This window comes from Neoarius graeffei, chromosome 11, assembly GCF_027579695.1.
Source record: "Neoarius graeffei isolate fNeoGra1 chromosome 11, fNeoGra1.pri, whole genome shotgun sequence".
Taxonomy (NCBI): Eukaryota; Metazoa; Chordata; class Actinopteri; order Siluriformes; family Ariidae; genus Neoarius; species Neoarius graeffei.
Window position 1 is genome coordinate 68,542,400 of NC_083579.1, and position 20,682 is coordinate 68,563,081.

Below are 20,682 nucleotides of genomic sequence, written 5' to 3' on the forward strand. Positions count from 1 at the left end.
ATGACCTCCTCTTAGCTTTAAGGATGTGTTTTTGCTATTATGAAGTTGTTTACGATTAAAATAAATCGCCAACTGAACCGTTTTTCAGCCTCATGTGTCCGCAGTTATCGTATGCGATTACTATTTATACCTAGATTTTTTTTATTCAATTTAGTACTCAAAATATGTCCGATTTAACTTCGTGTTTAATTGAAACTATATACATATAAAGTTAATTTGCTGTGATGGTTTACATTACATTACAGGCATTGAGCAGACGCTCTTATCCAGAGTGGCGTACAACGTACCCAGAGCAGTCTGGGGAACAGATATGGGTTAGGTGCTTTGCTCAAGGGCACTTCAACCACTCCTGCTGGTCCAGGGAATGAAACCGGTGACCTTTTGATCCAAAAGCTGCTTCTCTAACCTTTAGGCCATGTTCCGGTTTCATTCTGTCAGCTATTAGTTTTTGTTTTTTTACTTAAACCTTCCTTACATGTTGGCTCATTTATCCAAAAGCTGCACCACACTAAACAAAAAGATGACGTCAATTTGCTTACATTCTGCTGACCTACTCCGTCATTTCCTTTTTAAAAAAAATTCCTCGAGGTTTCGTTTATATTGTTTTACTTCAGCTGTAAAACACTGGCATGAAACGTGCTCAAGCCGCTTTATCCTTCTACAGGGTCGCAGGCAAGCTGGAGCCTATCCCAGCTGACTACGGGCGAAAGGCGGGGTACACCCTGGACAAGTCGCCAGGTCATCACAGGGCTGACACATAGACACAGACAACCATTCACACTCACATTCACACCTACGGTCAATTTAGAGTCACCAGTTAACCTGACCTGCATGTCTTTGGACTGTGGGGGAAACCGGAGCACCCGGAGGAAACCCACGCGGACACAGGGAGAACATGCAAACTCCGCACAGAAAGGCCCTCACCGGCCCCGGGGCTCGAACCCAGACCTTCTTGCTGTGAGGCGACAGCGCTAACCACTACACCACCGTGCCGCCCGCCATGTACAGTTATGTGCAAAATAATAGCAGTCTAACATCACTAATGTGTTTAATTACTGATTTTGGCAGAAAGGATAATACAACATGGGGAAAAAATAGGTGTAGCCGAGTAATGGGCAACCAACAGAATCAACAGTCATGACATGCACTCTGCTAATTGGGTGCAACTGACTCATTTAATGAAAGGGGCATGTTCAAATTAATAGCAGTGTGGAGTTCAATTAGAGAGGTCATTCATTCTGTGAAGAAACGGGTGTCAATTATGGCCCTTATTTAAAGAAGGAGGGCAGCAAATGTTGGACCTGCTGGTTTTAGCCCTTGCTCAGTGAGTAAAACGGGTCGTTCCAGACATTGTACCAAAGGAGAAAGAACTTTGATCAAGAAGTTGACTGGAGAGGGGAAAACATATAAAGAAATGCAGAAAATAATTGGCTGCTCAGCTAAAATGATCTCAAATGCTTTAAAATGGCAAACAAAACACGTGGTAGGAAAAGAAATATTACCATCCGCGTAGATCACAGAATAACAAGAATGGCAAAGAAGCATCCAATGATCAGCTCCAGGGAAATCAAAGAAGATCGTCAGTTACCTGGGAGTACGGCAACAATCAGAAGACACCCATGTGAAGCCAAACTATTTGCAAGAAACCCTCGTAAAGTACCATTGTTGAAAAAAAAGACGTGTTGAAAAGGTTACGGTTTGCCAAAGAACACATTGACTGGCCTAAAGAGAAGTGGCACAACATTCTATGGACAGATGAGAGCAAGATTGTTCTTATTGGGTCTAAAGGCCACAGACAGTTTGTGAGACGACCCATAAACACTGAATTCAAGCCACCGTACACTGTGAAGACTGTAAAACATGGAGGTGCAAGCAGAATGGTTTGGGGATGTTTCTCATACTTTGGAGTCGGGCCCATTTATCGCATACCAGGCACCATGGACCAGTTTGAATATATCAAAATACTGGAAGAGGTCATGTTGCCTTATGCTAAAGAAGAAATGCCCTTGAAATGGGTGTTTCAGCAGGACAACGACCCCAAACACACCAGCAAGCGGGCAACATCCTGGTTCCAGACCAACAAGATTGATATTATGAAGTGGCCAGCCCAATCTCCAGACCTCAAGCCGATTGAGAATTTGTAGAGTGGCATCAAAAATGCTGTTTTTAATGCAAAACCCAAGAATGCAGAAGAACTGTGGAATGTAGTCCAGTCAGCTCGGGTTGGAATATCTCTTCGCAGGTGTCGGATGTTAGTTGACTCCATGCCACACAGATGTAAAGCAGTTATCAGAAATAAAGGTTATACAACTAAATATTAGTTTCGTGATTAACAGAAACGCTAAATCTGTAAACAAATTTCAGTTTATACTGTAAATATTCGAGTTTGTAAATGAAAATGCTGTTAAAACACTGCTATTTTTTGAACAACCTATTATTCTTTTTTCTTCATTTTCAGTTTAAAATTGATATTTTGTTCATGTTTTCATTTGTAATTGAATATGGGCAATTCCATGTAAATGTCAACCTCACCATGCAAAAATAAAACAACATGTAATACATCAAAACCACTCCCAGAGATCTCACCTAGGCCTGTATTTTACAGATGTGAATAAGTTGAACCAATTTGTAACCAACCTAATATGTCACGGTCAGTCTTTCTTTCTTATAATGTAAACCCCAAGCTAAAATCAACTTTGATCATGTACAATTCTATATTATTGCCACAAGCCACAGAAATGTATGCTAAAATCCACAAAACAGCAAAACAATAGCCATCTTAAATATTATTTAAGAACTTTGATAGTTTTAGCTGATATTTAGAGAGTTTTTCAAAGGGTTATGGTGGTTAAATTGCTGATTTTCTAAAGATATGCCATGTCTATTTCAGACGCGTCACATCCATAACGGAATTTCGTCACATCCATAACGCTGACTTTTCCTTCTGAAACTCTGCATGAAATACAAAATATTTTAAACAAAGATTTTTTAATATTCACCTTGGACCCCTCTATCAAATGGATATCTCCATTTCGACATTAGGTTTACAATTTCACAGAGTTTGATAAAAATGTACAGTCACCCAAGAAAAGTGATACTTTTTCTGTCACATCCATAACGCATCTTTTATTGGCATTTTCTGGCATGCCCTAGATGTACTATGGGAATTGTTCTTGTTCTATCACTTCTCCAGTATGGTACAGCCTTAAAATATGCAACACCTGTTTAAATACTGGGAGACAATAAAACATGCACTGGGTCATTTGTTGCCATTTTGAGTTCAAGTGTCACGTCCATAACGCTGGAATTGCTCGCATGCAGTGCTCCCAGTGCCTTTGTGTATATGGAAATAAATGCTATTACAAGGAGGATTGAGCTTTTTCTCAATTGTTTTAAACACACTGCTATTATTTTGCACATAAGTGTACCTTCATGTGACCAAAAACAGGAAATGATGTTCAAGTGTCAAACTAAAAAAAACCCTGTGAGGTATCTATCGGTCTATTTTGATGACCCAGAGTCATAATATGACAGTAAAAGCACAAATAAAGCATAGTACCTTGAACTCCGTTCAGCAGCAGGTCCACGCCATTCTTATAGTAGCTAAATGCAGCTTCGTAGTCCTCGTTGACTTCCCTGTCCAGCGCCATGCGGATCTGCTTGGCCGCATCCACCAGATAGTCTCTTTTAGCCATGACTGCCAAGACTTAACTCTGCTACTGTCCTGATGGAACGAGAGTCCACAGAGCCCGTTCATATGCGACGCACTTACAGGGATGAGCTGCATGTCTGGGATGTGACCACTCCTTCACCATTTTCATCAGTTTCTCTCACGCAGCAGGGTTCCACTGACTGCTTCCTCCTTCCTTTTCCCTCTGCTAAATGGAGAAAAAGGTGTGAATGACTGCTTATGAAGACAACATAGAGAGAGATGGAAACGAATAAAGAAGTTGCAAATGCATATTTATTCATACAAAACATACTTTTCCAATGGCGCGATTGAGATCAGCTCAGTATGAGCTAAAAACGTCATCCTAATCAGTTTGACCTTTCAGTTTCATTTAAAGCTACAGCGAGTGAATCATCCACATGAACGTCTTGTAATAAGTCTATGGAACTGGACTTTGGCGTTAATTCCATTCTGCTGCTCTGATGAGCAACAAAATATTGAGGTCCATCAGCTAGATTTCACCAAAAATGATCAGGATGACTAAAATCCTTCACAAGCATACCTGTATGACTCATTGCCCTTGTGAACACCATTTCAAGAGGACGTCATGCTGTAGCAGAGGCATCTAATCCCGCTGTCTGGTCAGGCGGTCCGTATTTGAGTCACCTGAAATAAATCGAATGGTTAATATTCAACAAAAGTACAGAATTTGTACACTGCAGTCTAACGCTGATGATCACAAAGTGAAAATCAAATCAGCAGTGGAATGAGGAAGGTATTAAATATGATGTGACCAGTTTCCTCTTAGACTAGGCATCTAAAAATGTGAATAGTCACAAAGCAGATGAGACCTGTAGGAATAATCAACTACACTGAAAACCAAATAACACTGTACTAAATAGCAGAGGTGGACATAGTACCCAACTTCATTACTTAAGTCAAAGTACAAATCCCACTGGTCAAATGTTACTCCGATACAAGTGAAAGTTGTCCAGTCAAATTTTTACTCAAGTTAAAGTACTGAAGTACTCGCTTTTAAAAATACTCAAGTATTAAAAGTACATTTTCTGTCAACGCGTTGTTGTATTATTGCCACAACGCTTACAAAACCTAACGCCGTTACCAAAGACAGAAATATGAATTCACAAAATGAACGCACGCCGTGCCATCATGGTGGTTTAACGTTAAGCTAGCTAGTCAGTGAAACTCCACCTGACATGCTAGCAAACTCTTTTCAAACCCGAAATCATATTGGGTAGCTAACGCTACTAGAAAAGAAAGATTTCTACATTTTGTTTATTTGGCAAGATTATGCTAAAACACATTTCTGAAAGGACTTCAGATAAGTTAATGTTATTCATGTTAGCATAACTCCATTTTTACATGCTAACTAACAATGTCCAAGTTAACTAGCTGTGTGTTAACGTTAGCCGTGGATAAGGCTACGACAACGTGGCGGGCAAATCCATAGAAAGTCATTTGACTAACCAGACTGCATAGCGATTGCAACGTTATTGCTAGCTCTAAAAACACAGACAACTTTGTTGCAAGCTTTCTCTTGGAATAAAACATTTACAGACCTCAATATGCTTCCGCAGGTTGGATGGCGATTTTTGTAGGCCGTGATGTGGTTCGTTTTTGGCAAACAAAGCAAACATTTAAAATGAAATGAATCTTTAATCCTTTCAGAAAACTGAAACATGGGGGCGTGCATTCTCCAGAACAACCGCCTCCTTCCATTCTGCCATCAACTGATCGTGTTCAAATAACGCTGCTGAGAAATCACTGAGCTTGATTTTATACAGTCTATGGACTTGACGTGACCCTAGTGATTACTGATCGGCTGTCTCAGTGTCACCTGAGAAAAAAACCAATCACGTTTAAGAAAAGAAAAGAAAAAAACATCAACTTTCAAAGCTGCTTCATAGTAATGAGGAGCTTGATAGAAATGTAGTGGAGTGAAAAGTACGATATTTGTCTTTCAAATGTAGTGAAGTTAGTCATAAGTTTCCAAAAAAATATACTCAAGTAAAGTACAGTACTCAAGTAAATATACTTCATTACTGTCCACCTCTGCTAAACAGTGAGGTTTTTTTTTTCCCCCTGACATACTGATGATAAAAAATAATGTAAAATGTTTTGGAAGCAGCCATGGGCCCAAAGAGTCACTGGTTTGATTCCTGGAGGGACTGAATAAACAGCACTTTCCCTTCCCTTTGTACAGTTAGGTCCATATACCGGTATATTTGGACACTGACACAAATTTTGTTTTTTTACCTGTTTACTGAAACATATTCAGATTATAGTTATATAATGGACATGGACATAAAGTCCAGACTTTCAGCTTTCATTTGAGGGTATCCACATTAAAATTGGATGAAGGGTTTAGGAGTTTCAGCTCCTTAACATGTGCCACCCTGTTTTTAAAGGGACCAAAAGTAATTGGACAATTGACTCAAAGGCTATTTCATGGGCAGGTGTGGGCAATTCCTTCGTTATATCATTCTCAATTAAGCAGATAAAAGGCGTGGAGTTGATCTGAGGTGTGGTGCTTGCATTTGGAAGATTTTGCTATGAAGAAAACATGCGGTCAAAGGAGCTCTCCATGCAGGTGAAACAAGCCATCCTTAAGCTGCGAAAACAGAAAAAACCCATCCGAGAAATTACTACAATATTAGGAGTGGCAGGGCGGCACGGTGGTGTAGTGGTTAGCGCTATCGCCTCACAGCAAGAAGGTCCTGGGTTCGAGCCCCGGGGCCGGCGAGGGCCTTTCTGTGTGGAGTTTGCATGTTCTCCCCGTGTCCCCGTGGGTTTCCTCCGGGTGCTCCGGTTTCCCCCACAGTCCAAAGACATGCAGGTTAGGTTAACTGGTGACTCTAAATTGACCGTAGGTGTGAATGTGAGTGTGAATGGTTGTCTGTGTCTATGTATCAGCCCTGTGATGACCTGGCGACTTGTCCAGGGTGTACCCCGCCTTTCACCCATAGTCAGCTGGGATAGGCTCCAGCTTGCCTGTGACACTGTAGAAGGATAAAGCGGCTAGAGATAATGAGATGAGATGAGATTAGGAGTGGCAAAATCTACAGTTTGGTACATCCTGAGAAAGAAAGAAAGAAAGAAAGAAAGAAAGCGCTGGTGAACTCATCAATGCAAAAAGACCTGGACGCCCACAGAAGACAACAGTGGTGGATGATCGCAGAAGAATTTCCATGGTGAAGAGAAACCCCTTCACAACAGCCAACCAAGTGAACAACACTCTCCAGGAGGTAGGCGTATCAATATCCAAATCTACCATAAAGAGAAGTGTTAGGATTTAAAGCCATGATTTAAGTTAGTTTTATAGCTGCAGAACGTGATTTAGTGTTGAATTTGAAATTGAAATGATTGAATGTTAGATTTAAAGCTGCATTAAGTGATTTAAGTTAGTTTTGTAGTTTTAGAATGCAGAATGTGATTTGGGATTGTTAAGACTTTATGAATTTAATATTTTAGCCTCTTAGATCCTATTCCTGTATAATTTCCTGTAAAGTTACTGTGTGACCTTCCTCCGGTGGAGAAGACACACACCTCTTTGCTAGACTAGACATAAACATGTCTTTTGTTTAAAATTGTCATAAAAAAACATCCGTTGATATGAAATATATTGCTTATTAAGATGTGTTTTGCTCAGTCCAAGGTTTACTGACCTAGTCACTGTTGTCATAGTCTGACATCCTACGACGCACACACACATACACATAGCATAGCTGCATATCCACACACACACACACACACACATAGACAGATATCAAACAGTGATGTCATTTCATCCACACAGATAAGACACATTATAAAATCCCTGTATTCTCTCGTTGTATTGGGGGACTTGCGAATAAAGATTGCGAACTGGATTGTGGGGTTCCTTTCTTTTTTTCTGTGACTCACCCCCAGACGTCTGGGTGACACGAGGGGACTGATCTCGAGATGGTGAGGGCCAGAGGTGAAAAAAACCCTAACAAGAAGACTGTATGAAAGTAATCTCTCGATTACGTTCATTATGTCTTATATTAGATATGGTTAGTTTTTTCTTTTTTATCAGACATCTAGTTTTAGGTTTGTTTACCTGACATGTTTCGACGTACGTAACTGTCGTCTTCCTCAGAGTGTCACCGGATGTTGTTGGTGACGCATCTTATCAGCAGCTGATGTTTCTGAAGGCGTGATCTTCCTGTCTGGTTTGACAGGTCGGTCACGCCTTCTACTGTCTGTTCGTCCCCTGCAAGATGGCACTCCAGGTATGGGAGAGCATGTATGCTCCCTCATCCCGGTTGATGGTCCTCGGGCTTCGCTTACGGATCTCCATGGCCTCCTTGATCCAGCGCTGATGTCTATTATCTTCTGTGCGGATGACTCTGGCATTCCCCCAGCCCATAATGTGATTTTCTCTCTTGCAGTGGTCTGTTATGGCTGACTTGTAATTTTCCTGTTGTGCCTTTTCTTTTATTGTTCGGGTTTGTCTTGTAGCTGTCTCCTTTTCGCACTTTTTCTTGTGGTGAAGCTCCTTCCTGTCTCCCCGATGTAAATTTTATTGCATGATTGGCATGGAATCTCTCATATGGTGTTGCATTTGTTTTCCGGTTGTATTCTGTCTTTGGGATGAACCAGGATCTGACAGAGTGTTGTGTGTGGTTTGACAGGTGTGTTAATGTTGTGTTTCCTCATTGCTCTTTGAATGTGTTCCGTTATTCCTCTGATATATGGTAATGTCACTACTCCCCTGTGTTCTTGTTTGTTGGTTTGTTTTTTCTCTTTCTTCTGTGTTTTATTGTTCTTGACCTGTTCTGCCCCTTTGGATATTGCCCACTGTGGATATTGACATGCCTTCAGTGCGTGTTGTATATGTTGTTCCTCCTGTTCTTTGTCCTGTGGATCTGTAATTATTGCTGCGCGTTCATGTAATGTTCTGACTACTGATATTTTGTGCATTATGGGGTGTTCGGAAGTCCAGTTTAAATATTGGTCGGTGTGTGTGTGGGTTTCCTGTGTACTTTTATTTTGATGTCCCCATCTTCTGCGCGTTGTATTTTTAGGTCCAAAAATGCTATTGACTGCTCCGTTTCCTCTTCATGTGTGAATTTTATATTGCCGGTATTGTCTATGGTGTTGAGATGGTCGGTGAGTTGTTGAGTGTATCCCTTCTTCACTTTTTCCAGTATGTCATCCACGTAACGTTTCCAGAGTGTTGGCCTGTATTCTGCCGGTATTGTAGTGAGTGCTTTCTGCTCCAGGTCTTCCATGAAAAAGCCGCACATGATGGCCGATAGTGGGTCTCCCATAGCAAAACCTTCCTTTTGTCTGTAAATTGTATTCCTGAACTGAAAGTATGTGGATGTGGTGATGAATTGAAGGAGTTGCGTAATATCTTGTACTGTGAGGTTTGTGCGTTTCTTGAGCATCCTATCTGTTTTTAATCTGTCTTGTACTACCTGTATTGTGGCTTCCGTGGGTGTTCTGGTGAAAAGAGATATGACGTCATGTGATATGAAAACTTCCTCTTGCTGCATTTAGATGTTTTTTAGTTCTTCTGCCAGTTGTTTTGAGTTTTTGCAGTGTTGGTCTGTGAGTCCTAGTCACGGGCGATTGCTCTAAGACAACAAGGGAGGCTCAGCCTCCTCTAAAAATGACGAACATCGTGTAGGATGAATTGCGCTAGGCTTATGTTATAGCCGACCTTATAACATTGCTATTTCAGATCCAGAATCAGAATCATAGAAAACTATGTGCTCAACCCACTACAGTGTGAAATCATTCCGTTATAACTTTCCCCAGTTCGCCTAATGCGTGCGTGAGTTTTTCCCCCTCGTGACAGCGCGATGCAGCCCAGCCTCAGTGGACTTCAATGGCATTTGGGAGCTATGCGCTTTTCAATATCAAAATGCAAGACGATTATTGGACGAATACTGCGAAAACGCCCGCCCACGGACTCCCAGCCTCACAGTGGGAGGGACATGGCAGTTTCCACAAGGAGACTGGTGATTGGTGAAAGCGGCTGGATATTTTCTTTGATTGACAGCTCGTTTCAAATATAGACAGGCAGCGGTGAATCTCAGTTCAGTCCCATGCCGATTCGCAAGTGCTGTGGTGTATTGTAAGAGCTCAGCTTACATTTCAATTTCATTCATTACATACGGTTTCTACCAGCTTTTTTAGTTTGTATATATTTTCATTGTAAATAAAGTGTAAATATAGTGTTGTCAAGTTTGCTATCTTAGTTCCAGAAACTTCGTTTATTTGAGTGACTGAACTTGAACTTGAGGGGGCTAGTCAGCTAGCAAGAAAGCTGCGCACGGATGCCAAGCATTGCTGATTTAATTTTGGCGAAGCCATTTGCCAGTCTTCCTTTCGAGGAAAAAATTAAAATTAAGGAGCAGGGTAGACCAACGCCTCAAATTGACTTGGTGAAAAAGGTAGGGAATAATACTCGTTCCTTTCAGCTCTCCTGGTACGAGAAAGTGAATTGGCTAACAGCAAGTGACCCACATCAACAACAGTAAATAGGCTACTTTAGTAATATGTCATGGATGGACCAAAAATATAGAATCTATTTAAAATGTTTATGCTGAGTATATTATATTGGAATATATATTTCTCTGGATATGAATTAAACACAGCCACAATTTGGAAAACATATTTTTAAACAAAAACACAGCCGAGAACATTTCACACTACAGACCTGGATTAAAAGTGAAGGGTTATCAAAATTGTCAATAAAACATTTCTCAGTCAAAATAAGTAAAATATAGGGAAAGTGTCATTGAATGAAATGTGTGGCACCCAGCTCTGTGTTTGGCTCCCCAAGGTCAGTGCTTGTGCCTATTCCAGAACACTCTGCTGTTACTGCTGAGGTTCCTGATAAAGAGCTGCTTTCAATAATGATCAATTTTTAAACAACATACCACAATTTTAAAATATAAAATGTTAAAATATACCCCCCTCCCCCCAACACCACCATCATGTATATTGGACAGTAGGCTAATGGGCCAAAAGAACCTGTTATTTCACAGTTTGTGAAGCTGCCAACAATCAGCCAGATCAGAGGCAAGAGTATGGGCAAAATTGATGTTTTTTTTTTCTTTTTTCTTTTAAAATCTGGAAATATCGTAACCGACCAGCCTCCCCTGTTTGAAAGACTACCAGCCGCCACTGGTCCTAGTAATGGTTTGATTATTTCGGCGAGTGCTTTTGATAGGTTGTATGTCACTGAGCCAATGCTGTCTACTATGGGGCGTAATGGTGTTCCTGGTTTGTGTATCTTTGGCGTGCCGTAAATCCTGGGGATGACATTGGCTGTGGGTACTAAATGATTGTATGCCTGTTTATCTATTTTATTTTCATCGAGTAGCAGTTTGAGTAGTGCTTTAAGTTTCCTTTTCTTGTCTTCGGTTGAGTCTTTTCTTAATTTCTCAAAGGCGTTGTCACTGAGTAATTCCATCATCTTTTGTTCATATTCATCAGTGTTCATGATAACTGTTGTTCTGCCTTTGTCTGCTGGGAGGATTGTGATGTCTTTATTTTTTGCTAATGTTCTCATGGCTTTGGCTTCCTGTTTGGTGATGTTACTGGGTGGTGGTTTAGCCGTTTTCAATATGCCAGCTATTGCATTTCTCAGTGCTGCTTTTTGTCCCTGATCCTGTATTTTTTCACATGCTAATTCAGTTGCCAGAATGAATTCATCGTGAGGTATATTGTTCGGTGTGACAGCGTAGTTGAGTCCTTTTCCTAATATACTGCGTTCTGCTTGTGAAAGTTTGTACCTTGATATGTTGTGGATCCATTTGTCATTGATGTGTGCGTGCTCCGGTTCCGCCTTCTTTTTCTGTGCGAGGAGTCTGTCCAGTTTTCGGATTTGTCGGGTTTTTGTCTTGGTGAATTCCTGCTCGTGTATGTCTGCCAAATGTCCTTTGCATGCCAAATGGCTTTTTCATGGAAGACCTGGAGCAGAAAGCACTCACTACAATACCGGCAGAATGCAGACCAACACTCTGGAAACGTTACGTGGATGACATACTGGAAAAAGTGAAGACGGGATACACTCAACAACTCACCGACCATCTCAACACCATAAACAATACCGGCAATATAAAATTCACACATGAAGAGGAAACGGAGCAGTCAATAGCATTTTTGGACCTAAAAATACAACACGCAGAAGATGGGGACATCAAAATAAAAGTACACAGAAAACCCCCACACACCGACCAATATTTAAACTGGACTTCCGAACACCCCATAATGCACAAAATATCAGTAGTTAGAACATTACATGAACGCGCAGCAATAATTACAGATCCACAGGACAAAGAACAGGAGGAACAACATATACAACACGCACTGAAGGCATGTCAATATCCACAGTGGGCAATATCCAAAGGGGTGGAACAGGTCAAGAACAATAAAACACAGAAGAAAGAGGAAAAACAAACCAACAAACAAGAACACAGGGGAGTGGTGACATTACCATACATCAGAGGAATAACGGAACGCATTCAAAGAGCAATGAGGAAACACAACATTAACACACCTGTCAAACCACACACAACACTCCGTCAGATCCTGGTTCATCCCAAAGTCAGAATACATCCGGACAACAGATGCAACACCATATATGAGATTCCATGCCAATCATGCAATAAAACTTACATCGGGGAGACAGGAAGGAGCTTCACCACAAGAAAAAATGAACATAAGAAAGAGTGCGAAAAGGAGACAGCTACAAGACAAACCCAAACAATAAAAGAAAAGGCACAACAGGAAAATTACAAGTCAGCTATAACAGATCACTGCAAAAGAGAAAATCACATTATGGACTGGGGGAATGCCAGAGTCATCCGCACAGAAGATAATAAACATCAGCGCTGGATCAGGGAGGCCATGGAGATCCGTAAGCGAAGCCCGAGGACCATCAACCGGGATGAGGGAGCATACATGCTCTCCCATACCTGGAGTGCCATCTTGCAGGGGACGAACAGACCGTAGAAGGCGTGACCGACCTGTCAAACCAGACAGGAAGGTCACGCCTTCGGAAACATCAGCTGCTGATAAGATGCATCACCAACAACATCCGGTGACACTCTGAGGAAGACGACAGTTACGTATGTCGAAACATGTCAGGTAAACAAACCTAAAACTAGATGTCTGATAAAAAAGAAAAAACCAACCATGTATGAAAGTAAATACAGAGGGTTCACTGCACGGTGCAAGCCACTCATAAGCCTCAAGAATAAAAAGGCTAGATTGGACTTTGCTAAAAAACATCTAAACAAGCCAGCACAGTTCTGGAAGAACATTCTTTGGATAGATGAAACCAAGATCAACCTCTACCAGAATGATGGAAAGAAAAAAGTATGGCGAAGGCGTGGTACAGCTCATGATCCAAAGCATACCACATCATCTGTAAAACACGGCAGAGGCAGTGTGATGGCTTGGGCATGCATGGCTGCCAGTAGCACTGGGTCACTAGTGTTTATTGATGATGTGACACAGGACAGAAGCAGCCGGATGAATTCTGAGGTATTCAGAGACATACTGCATGCTCAAATCCAGCCAAATGCAGCCAAACTGATTGGTCGGTGTTTCATAATACAGATGGACAATGACCCAAAACATAAAGCCAAAGCAACCCAGGAGTTTATTAAAGCAAAGAAGTGGAATATTCTTGAATGGCCAAGTCAGTCACCTGATCTCAACCCAATTGAGCATGCAGTTCACTTGTTAAAGACTAAACTTCAGACAGAAAGGCCCACAAACAAACAGCAACTGAAAACCGTTGCAGTAAAGGCCTGGCAGAGCATTAAAAAGGAGGAAACACAGCATCTGGTGATGTCCATGAGTTCAAGACTTCAGGCAGTCATTGCCAACAAAGGGTTTTCAACCAAGTATTAGAAATGAACATTTTATTTACAATTATTTAATTTGTCCAATTACTTTTGAGCCCTTGAAATGAAAGGATTGTGTTTAAAAAATGCTTTAGTTCCTCACATTTTTATGCAATCATTTTGTTCAACCCACTGAATTAAAGCTGAAAGTCTGAACTTCAACTGCATCTGAATTGTTTTGTTCACAATTCATTGTGGTAATGTACAGAACCAAAATTAGAAAAATGTTGCCTCTGTCCAAATATTTATGGACCTAACTGTATCTATGGCTGAAGTGCCCTTGAGCAAGGCACCTATAATAGATGATTTGCAGTCACGTGATCAAAATGTGCTATGTCATGAGCGTCCGCCATGATGGTGGATATACAAAGCAACTAGGATGGCAGCCGCTGAAAGCTTGTCTGTAAACAATGCTGAATTTTCTCAGTATTACCACGATTTGAACTGTCGAACGAAGATTCGATACAAAGAGAAGATAGATATGTGTGGTTTTGACCCATATTATTTAAAAAGTTGGATTTTTCTGAGGATAAGATGCTTCTATCGAGCATCGAGTACCCAGATATCGCGTTCTATCTGGTTTGGCAGACTTCGTGGGTTGACAAATCTCAAATGAAGGCTTATAAGTCCATGGAAGCCCATAACTACTTTGTCTCTGGATGGTAATTAAACCAGTCAACGATGACGAAGCAGTTGTACTTGCAAGGGTAAGTTAGGGCTTCTTTTGCATTTAGTTTATTTTTATGTGTAAACAACAGACGAAGTGTGAAATTTTGACAAGTCTCTGGCTCACAAATCACATTTCAATTTATTTCAGGTATAATTTTGCTGGCGCTCCTAGAAGCGAAATGCTAATACACGTGTTAAAATTACAACAATGACCGAGTGAACCACGACAAGAGAGAACGTTCATTTTATAGCAAAATTCTAGCAACACGAAATAAAATTCTTCAGTGATATTATCGAGAAAGCTTTTGAATCTCACCTGAGATAAAAATGATTACTGCAAACATGAGCTGTTTTGCTTTTAGCCTCTGTTAGATCAGCCCTGCCGATGTTGTTCAGCTGTGCTCGTCTCCTCTCCGTACTAAGCCTCAGAGTTTCCTCGGCATCTTTCCAAATCACGGATGGAATTTTAAAAAATCGGAACGTGCCACTGTCACGAGTACTGTTGTGACCACAAAGATGTAGCAAAGCTAAAAGAACGCTTAAAGCAGTGGGAAAATAAAGAGAGTTGCACACGCGTGACTGTGTTTTTTGTATGGAATGTCGTTTGACCCGGCATTTGTACAGTATCTCCACCAACATGGCCGACATCCGGGTTTCTATTTTGCTTTGACGTCACTTGCAAGTCAAGGATAAGTGCCTAAACCCCCAACCGCTCCCTGGCAGTCGTGTGTGTGTGTGTGTGTGTGTGTGCGCTTATTCTTCATTTGCATGTGATATAGCTAATTATGCATCAGGCTTTGAACCGGAAGTCAGCCATGTTGGTGGATATACAGAAAATCACGCAGCACACGCAGGCTGCTCACCCGAACAAACCAGAAAAAGACCTCTTTTTTGCAAGATCCACAATTTAGCGCGATTTCTTTCTTACCCTTGGCCAAGGTAGACTCCAGAGCCGCGCGATCTTTAACTCAAGTCGAGTTACAACCGGTTTTATTCGTATTAGAAGTGACGTCACGACTGCCGCCCAAAAGCAGTTTAATTCAAAGTTGAGAAAGCGGCTGGACCCTTTTTTAACTGAAGCGCTGTGCACCTTGTTCTACAAAGATTTCCTTCCCACGAGCTACGAAGCGTCGGACCAAGAATTCTTTGTTTTTCTACAGAAGTCTCTACGGGCTCCTGTGAACTCAGCCTCTCCAAGAAATTCCCTGTGCTTCACGGAGATCTCCACAACGGTGAAAACTCCAAAAGTCTCGGGACATCTTCTCATAATCTCGTGTAGAAGCGAAATACGGAAGTAAGACTGGCATTTTTGGGCATAATCAAAAACCTAGTCTTAGGAATTAGCTTTTATTGAAGTAGTGTGAATTTAACCTCAGGAACGGTTTAATTGTTTACACTGTAAACACGCAGCGTGTTGAATTGATTATTCTGTTGTTTTAATAGATAGGCTATGCATGCTTCTCTTTATTCCTCACTAACACTTTAATTTCCTTATCACACATTTTGACCTTATCAAGGTTTCAGTGGATTCAGTACTGTTATAAGCTAGTGAAATTAGCCTACGGCTAATTTCTTTTGTCCCATTAGCATCCAAAGCTAAGTGTATTGTCTTAGAAACACGTGGCGGTTCTCCAAAAACACACACCCCAACACACCTTAGCTAGCATTCCTTTACCTTAGCTAGCAACCCACGCTAGCTTTTCTTTTGCTAGGCCATAGGCCTTACCACGTGGTGGTCCTCCCCCACACACACAAACACACCTTAGCTAGCATTCCTTTGTCTTAGCTAAACACAAGGCTAATCTAGGCCTCCACACATGGCCACATGCCTCACAAACCCACCTTAGCTAGCTTCCCTTTGTCTTAGCTTAGCCACACGAGGCTAGTCTAGGCCTACACAAACACGTGGTCTCCAGGCCTCACCAGGCCTTTCACACACAAACACATGCTAGCTAGCATTCCTTTGTCTTAGTTAGCTACCAAAGCTAATGTTCCTTGCTTTACTTAGAAACATTTGGTCACAAGGCCTCACACACAAACACATCTTAATTAGCACACAAAGCTAATCTTTTGTCTTCACTCACACACACTTTCACACACCTCACTGTTTGTATATATTTCAACTGCCATTATCCATTTTTATCTTTGTTATAATAAATTCATTTATTATTGAAACTGTGTGTTTATTTGTGTTCCAATATCTTTGAAGTCCCCAATCTCCAAGAATTCAAAGGTGCATATGATTTATGTAATATGGTAAGTGATCATAATAATTTGGAATATACCATAATTTAGCTGTTTGGTAATTTATTATTAAGCACCAAAATTAATGGTATTAATAAATGAGACTGATTTAATGATAATATGAGACTGATTCAATTTAATATTTTAATTATTAACCTTCAGATTTAATGAGATCGATCACTTAAAACCAACTGCACCTACACTGTCCAACATAAACCGGGCTGATCTAAGCGACGAGAAAGCAAAAACCACACGAGTCTGCAGTGAACATTTTATCAATGGTAATTGCTACGAACTAGCTATTAATGAAAGATCGCAATATATAAGAAATATTGGCTTGTTTAATAGCTTGGTCATGCAGAAACTCGCCGCTGTCAAACATGACAAAGCCGTGATCATCGAGCGTGTGATCCAACGATCAAAGGCTTCTACAATTATTTCATTTTAAAAAGAGCTGTATGTCATTTTTGATGCTGCTGCTTTTATTTTGCTTTTTCTTTCCATCAGGGAAACCAGCTGAGCGCTACAATTTTACAGATCCAGACCGGGCTCAAACACGAAATACGGGACACAACAAAATCAAAGCTGGTACCAAAGCGGGAGCTCGAAATGCGAGGCTTAGAGAGCGCAGAAAGAAACGCAAAATTATTGAAGAATCTTCCCAAACGATCAGAGTCAACCGAACAAGATTCATGTCAATCCACTACCTCAAATACTGCAGCCTCTTCGCCCGGTGAGGGCTCTTTTATAACTCAATATCTTAGTTATAATAGTTATATACCTGTCTTTTGAAGCAGTCAAAATTATTGTCTTTTAAAATAGATTTGAGAAATGACTACAAGCTTCGAAATGTAACTCCTCTTTACCTTCCGGTCTGTACTCTTACCACTGTGAATTGCTCACTTGTGTGTGTTTTCACTGCTTCAGATGGGTTAAATGCAGAGAAGGAGTTTCTCTGTGCTCTAGTGTACGTGACAAAACCTTCTTCTAAAAGTGATGTCAATGAACAGCCATTTTCAAAACTTGGTCAGTTATGTATTGTGTTTTTCTACAGACATAGACATGGAGCTATTAGCGGACACAAAGACGTTATTTATCAGGGCTCGACATTAACAGTAGCCCGATTGCCCGGGGCAACCATTCAATAGATTCGGACAACCAGACTCTCACAAATGCTTCCCCGATCGGGCAACTACCCAAATATGTCAACTTGCGTGAAAAACGATGTTTATTCATTCATATTATGATGAAATTCCATCACGATTTGCGATTGTTTGACTTGGAAAGACCATGTTATCATTACGGGATGTTCAACAACTAGCGGAATTCACATTTGCACATTGCAGGCTCGCAATGCAGTTTCCCATTGCTAATAATTATCGCGTAGTGCATATTCAGTGTTCTATTGGTATGTCCTTCACTACATGACTAATTACCGCATTACTCGCACGGGGTGCTAGTGTCGATGCTTGCTTGTTGATCAGACAGCGTCTGAGAAGGTTGAATAATAAATAAATAAATAAATAAATAAAATAAACATTAAAGTCACAAACTTTGGCATTATGTCTGGTTTGGAGAAATTTGGTTTTAAAATAAACAAAGAGAAGAAAAAGAAAACTCAATCAAGCTCATCAGTGGATTCAAAGAAACTGTATGAGGTGAAAAGGCAAAGAACGGTTATTCCCAGCTGGTATTCAGAGTTTCCTGGATTGAAGTTGGTCAAACCTGAGAATGAACCTGGGCCACCCAGCAAACTCTCCAAAGATGATCCCAATTTGGATGTTGAATCAGATGAGCCCAGAGCTAGTACCAGCCATTCAACTGATACTGATCATGCTGATAGGAATAATAATAATGACAGTGCTGACCAAGGGAAACTGATTTGCTTCATATGCCTGAAGTACCCTGCCCTGGCTCATAGTGGCTCATCCCTAGTGAAAGGCTGTTCCACATTTAGAAAGGATTCCTTAAAGAAACACTGGCAGTCAGTTACACATACCAGGTACAACAACAACAAAAAATAAATAAAATAAAACCAACTAAAATAAAATACTAAAAATAGAATAAGAAATAAAATAAAATAATGGTGATGTTGGTATAATATTTGGGCAACCATGTTCTGAGTTCGGGCAACCAGATTTCTACAAATGGTTGCCCGAATGGGCAACCATGTCTCAAAGTTAACGTAGAGCCCTGTTTATTCACAAATACATGGCTGAACTTCCGGGAATTAAAGCATTTTTCGAGGAAGTGACTTACAGCTAGGGAGGCGATTTTACATTTACTCATCAATTAAATCTAAATTCATGAGGAAAAAACGTAGCGAATTTTGCATAAATTTGGAAAATGTGATCAATTAAATTTGGAAATTTATTTGTACGTAGACTACTGGAAATGTTTGTGAAGTTCCATTGCCGTAGCCAAACAAATTTGCTTATGTAGCTCATCTCATCTCTCATCTCATTATCATAGAGTCACCAGTTAACCTAACCTGCATGTCTTTGGACTGTGGGGGAAACCGGAGCACCCGGAGGAAACCCACGCGGACATGGGGAGAACATGCAAACTCCGCACAGAAAGGCCCTCACCGGCCACGGGGCTCGAACCCGGACCTTCTTGCTGTGAGGCAACAGCGCTAACCACTACACCACCGTGCCGCCCGCTTATGTAGCTATAACAAATAAAAACTGCAGAGTTTTAGGTTACTCTGACACACTATTATTAGGGCCCGAGCCCTATGGGCGAAGGCCCTATTGTTCTTGTAAGAGTTCACTATTATTATTCTTCCGTCTTCTTCTTCTTCTTCTTCTTCCGTCTTCTTCTTCTTCTTTATTTTTCTCCGCTGTTGGGCCATTTTCGGGGCGCTTGCCATGGGCGAAAACGCACGAAATTTGGCACCAGTTCCGAGAATTGCCACCGCTACTCAGAACCAGAAGCCCAAACTTGGCCGGGGCTCAGGGCCTCTATAGCGCCCCCTAAGTCGTTGTGATTTTGGCCTCCCGCATTCAGGTGCCTGGGTGCCATGTAGTTTGTAGTACTGGCATGCCATTTGGTACGCATATGTATCTCACTAAGCCGGACAAAAATGTAATGCCAATGCATTAGCCACGCCCAACAGGAAGTGAGGTAATTTCACTTTTGTGCGAAATGCATGGCCACGAAGACGGCGCAACTCCTCCTAGACCGTTCATAGGAATGTCACCAAAATTGATACACATCATCTACAGACATGGCTGACAAAAGTTACTAAATACGTTTCACGTAGGATAAACCGTTCAGAAGTTATACGTCAATCAATTTTCGATGCAAAATTTTACATGCTTAAAAATTCATAACAAATCTTCTGATTGCTCAAAACTGCTCATACTTCACACGCAAATCACTCATTGGGCTTCTGACATGTTACCCAATTTCTGTGATATTTCGCCACTGGGGGCGCTATTTTTGGGCAAAAATTCCAATCTTTCCTCAAATTTGGTCAAACTTCACGGCCACCCTCTTACTACCTCCCATGTCATGTATACCACGTTTTGGAAATTTTCGTCCATGGGGGGCGCTGTTTTTGGCCGACGCAATTGCTCCAAAACGGGTTTTTGGTAAATAATTCCATAATGCTTTTCCTTCACACCACTACCTTGTGATAGTACATTGCTGTTGTAGACACTTATTTTTCCAAACTCATAATCGCTCATGTACAGCATAGCGCCACCTACTGACATGGGAAAAACCAAAAAATTTATTCTTCAAAAATCTATATCTCATCTTCTATTTACTCAATTGTCATCAAACTTCATACGCAAACTCTTCATAGCTCACCTGACGTCTACGCCAAATTTTGTGCACTTTCGCCCCTGGGGGTGCTGGTTATGGCAAAAATGATATTGCAGCTTCTGATTTGTCAAACTTGCCAAGCAAACTCTTTACAAGACCCTTATTGGGGCGCTTGCCATGGTCGACAACGCACGAAATTTGGCTCCTTTTTCTTAGACTGCCACCGGTACTGAGAACCAGAAGCCCAGATCCAAGCGGGCCTCAGGGCCTCTATAGCGCCCCCTAACTCGTTGTGATTTTGGCCTCCCGCATTAAGGTGCCTGGTTGCCATGTAGTTTGTAGTTGTGGCATGCCATTTGGTACGCATATATATCTCACTAAGCCGGACAAAAATGTAATGCCAATGCATTAGCC

At 41.1% G+C, this 20,682-nt stretch overlaps 1 protein-coding gene across 6 annotated transcripts in view; it reads right to left on the reverse strand.

Annotated features, from left to right (window-relative positions):
* The window catches only part of rps6kl1 (ribosomal protein S6 kinase-like 1), an 83,590-nt gene that overhangs the window by 31,266 nt on the left and 31,642 nt on the right, over positions 1-20,682 (reverse strand). For 3 of the 6 annotated variants that reach the window (XM_060934649.1, XM_060934647.1, XM_060934651.1), the window contains 2 exons: positions 4,233-4,336; positions 3,560-3,878 (listed from right to left, as the gene is read on the reverse strand). In XM_060934649.1, the coding sequence (XP_060790632.1) occupies positions 3,560-3,695 (136 nt within the window). In that variant the 5' untranslated portion in view covers positions 3,696-3,878; positions 4,233-4,336. Of the gene's footprint in view, positions 1-3,559; positions 3,879-4,232; positions 4,395-7,772; positions 8,007-20,682 lie in introns of those variants that run through there. The other 3 variants (XM_060934652.1, XM_060934653.1, XM_060934648.1) reach the window with 3 other exon arrangements.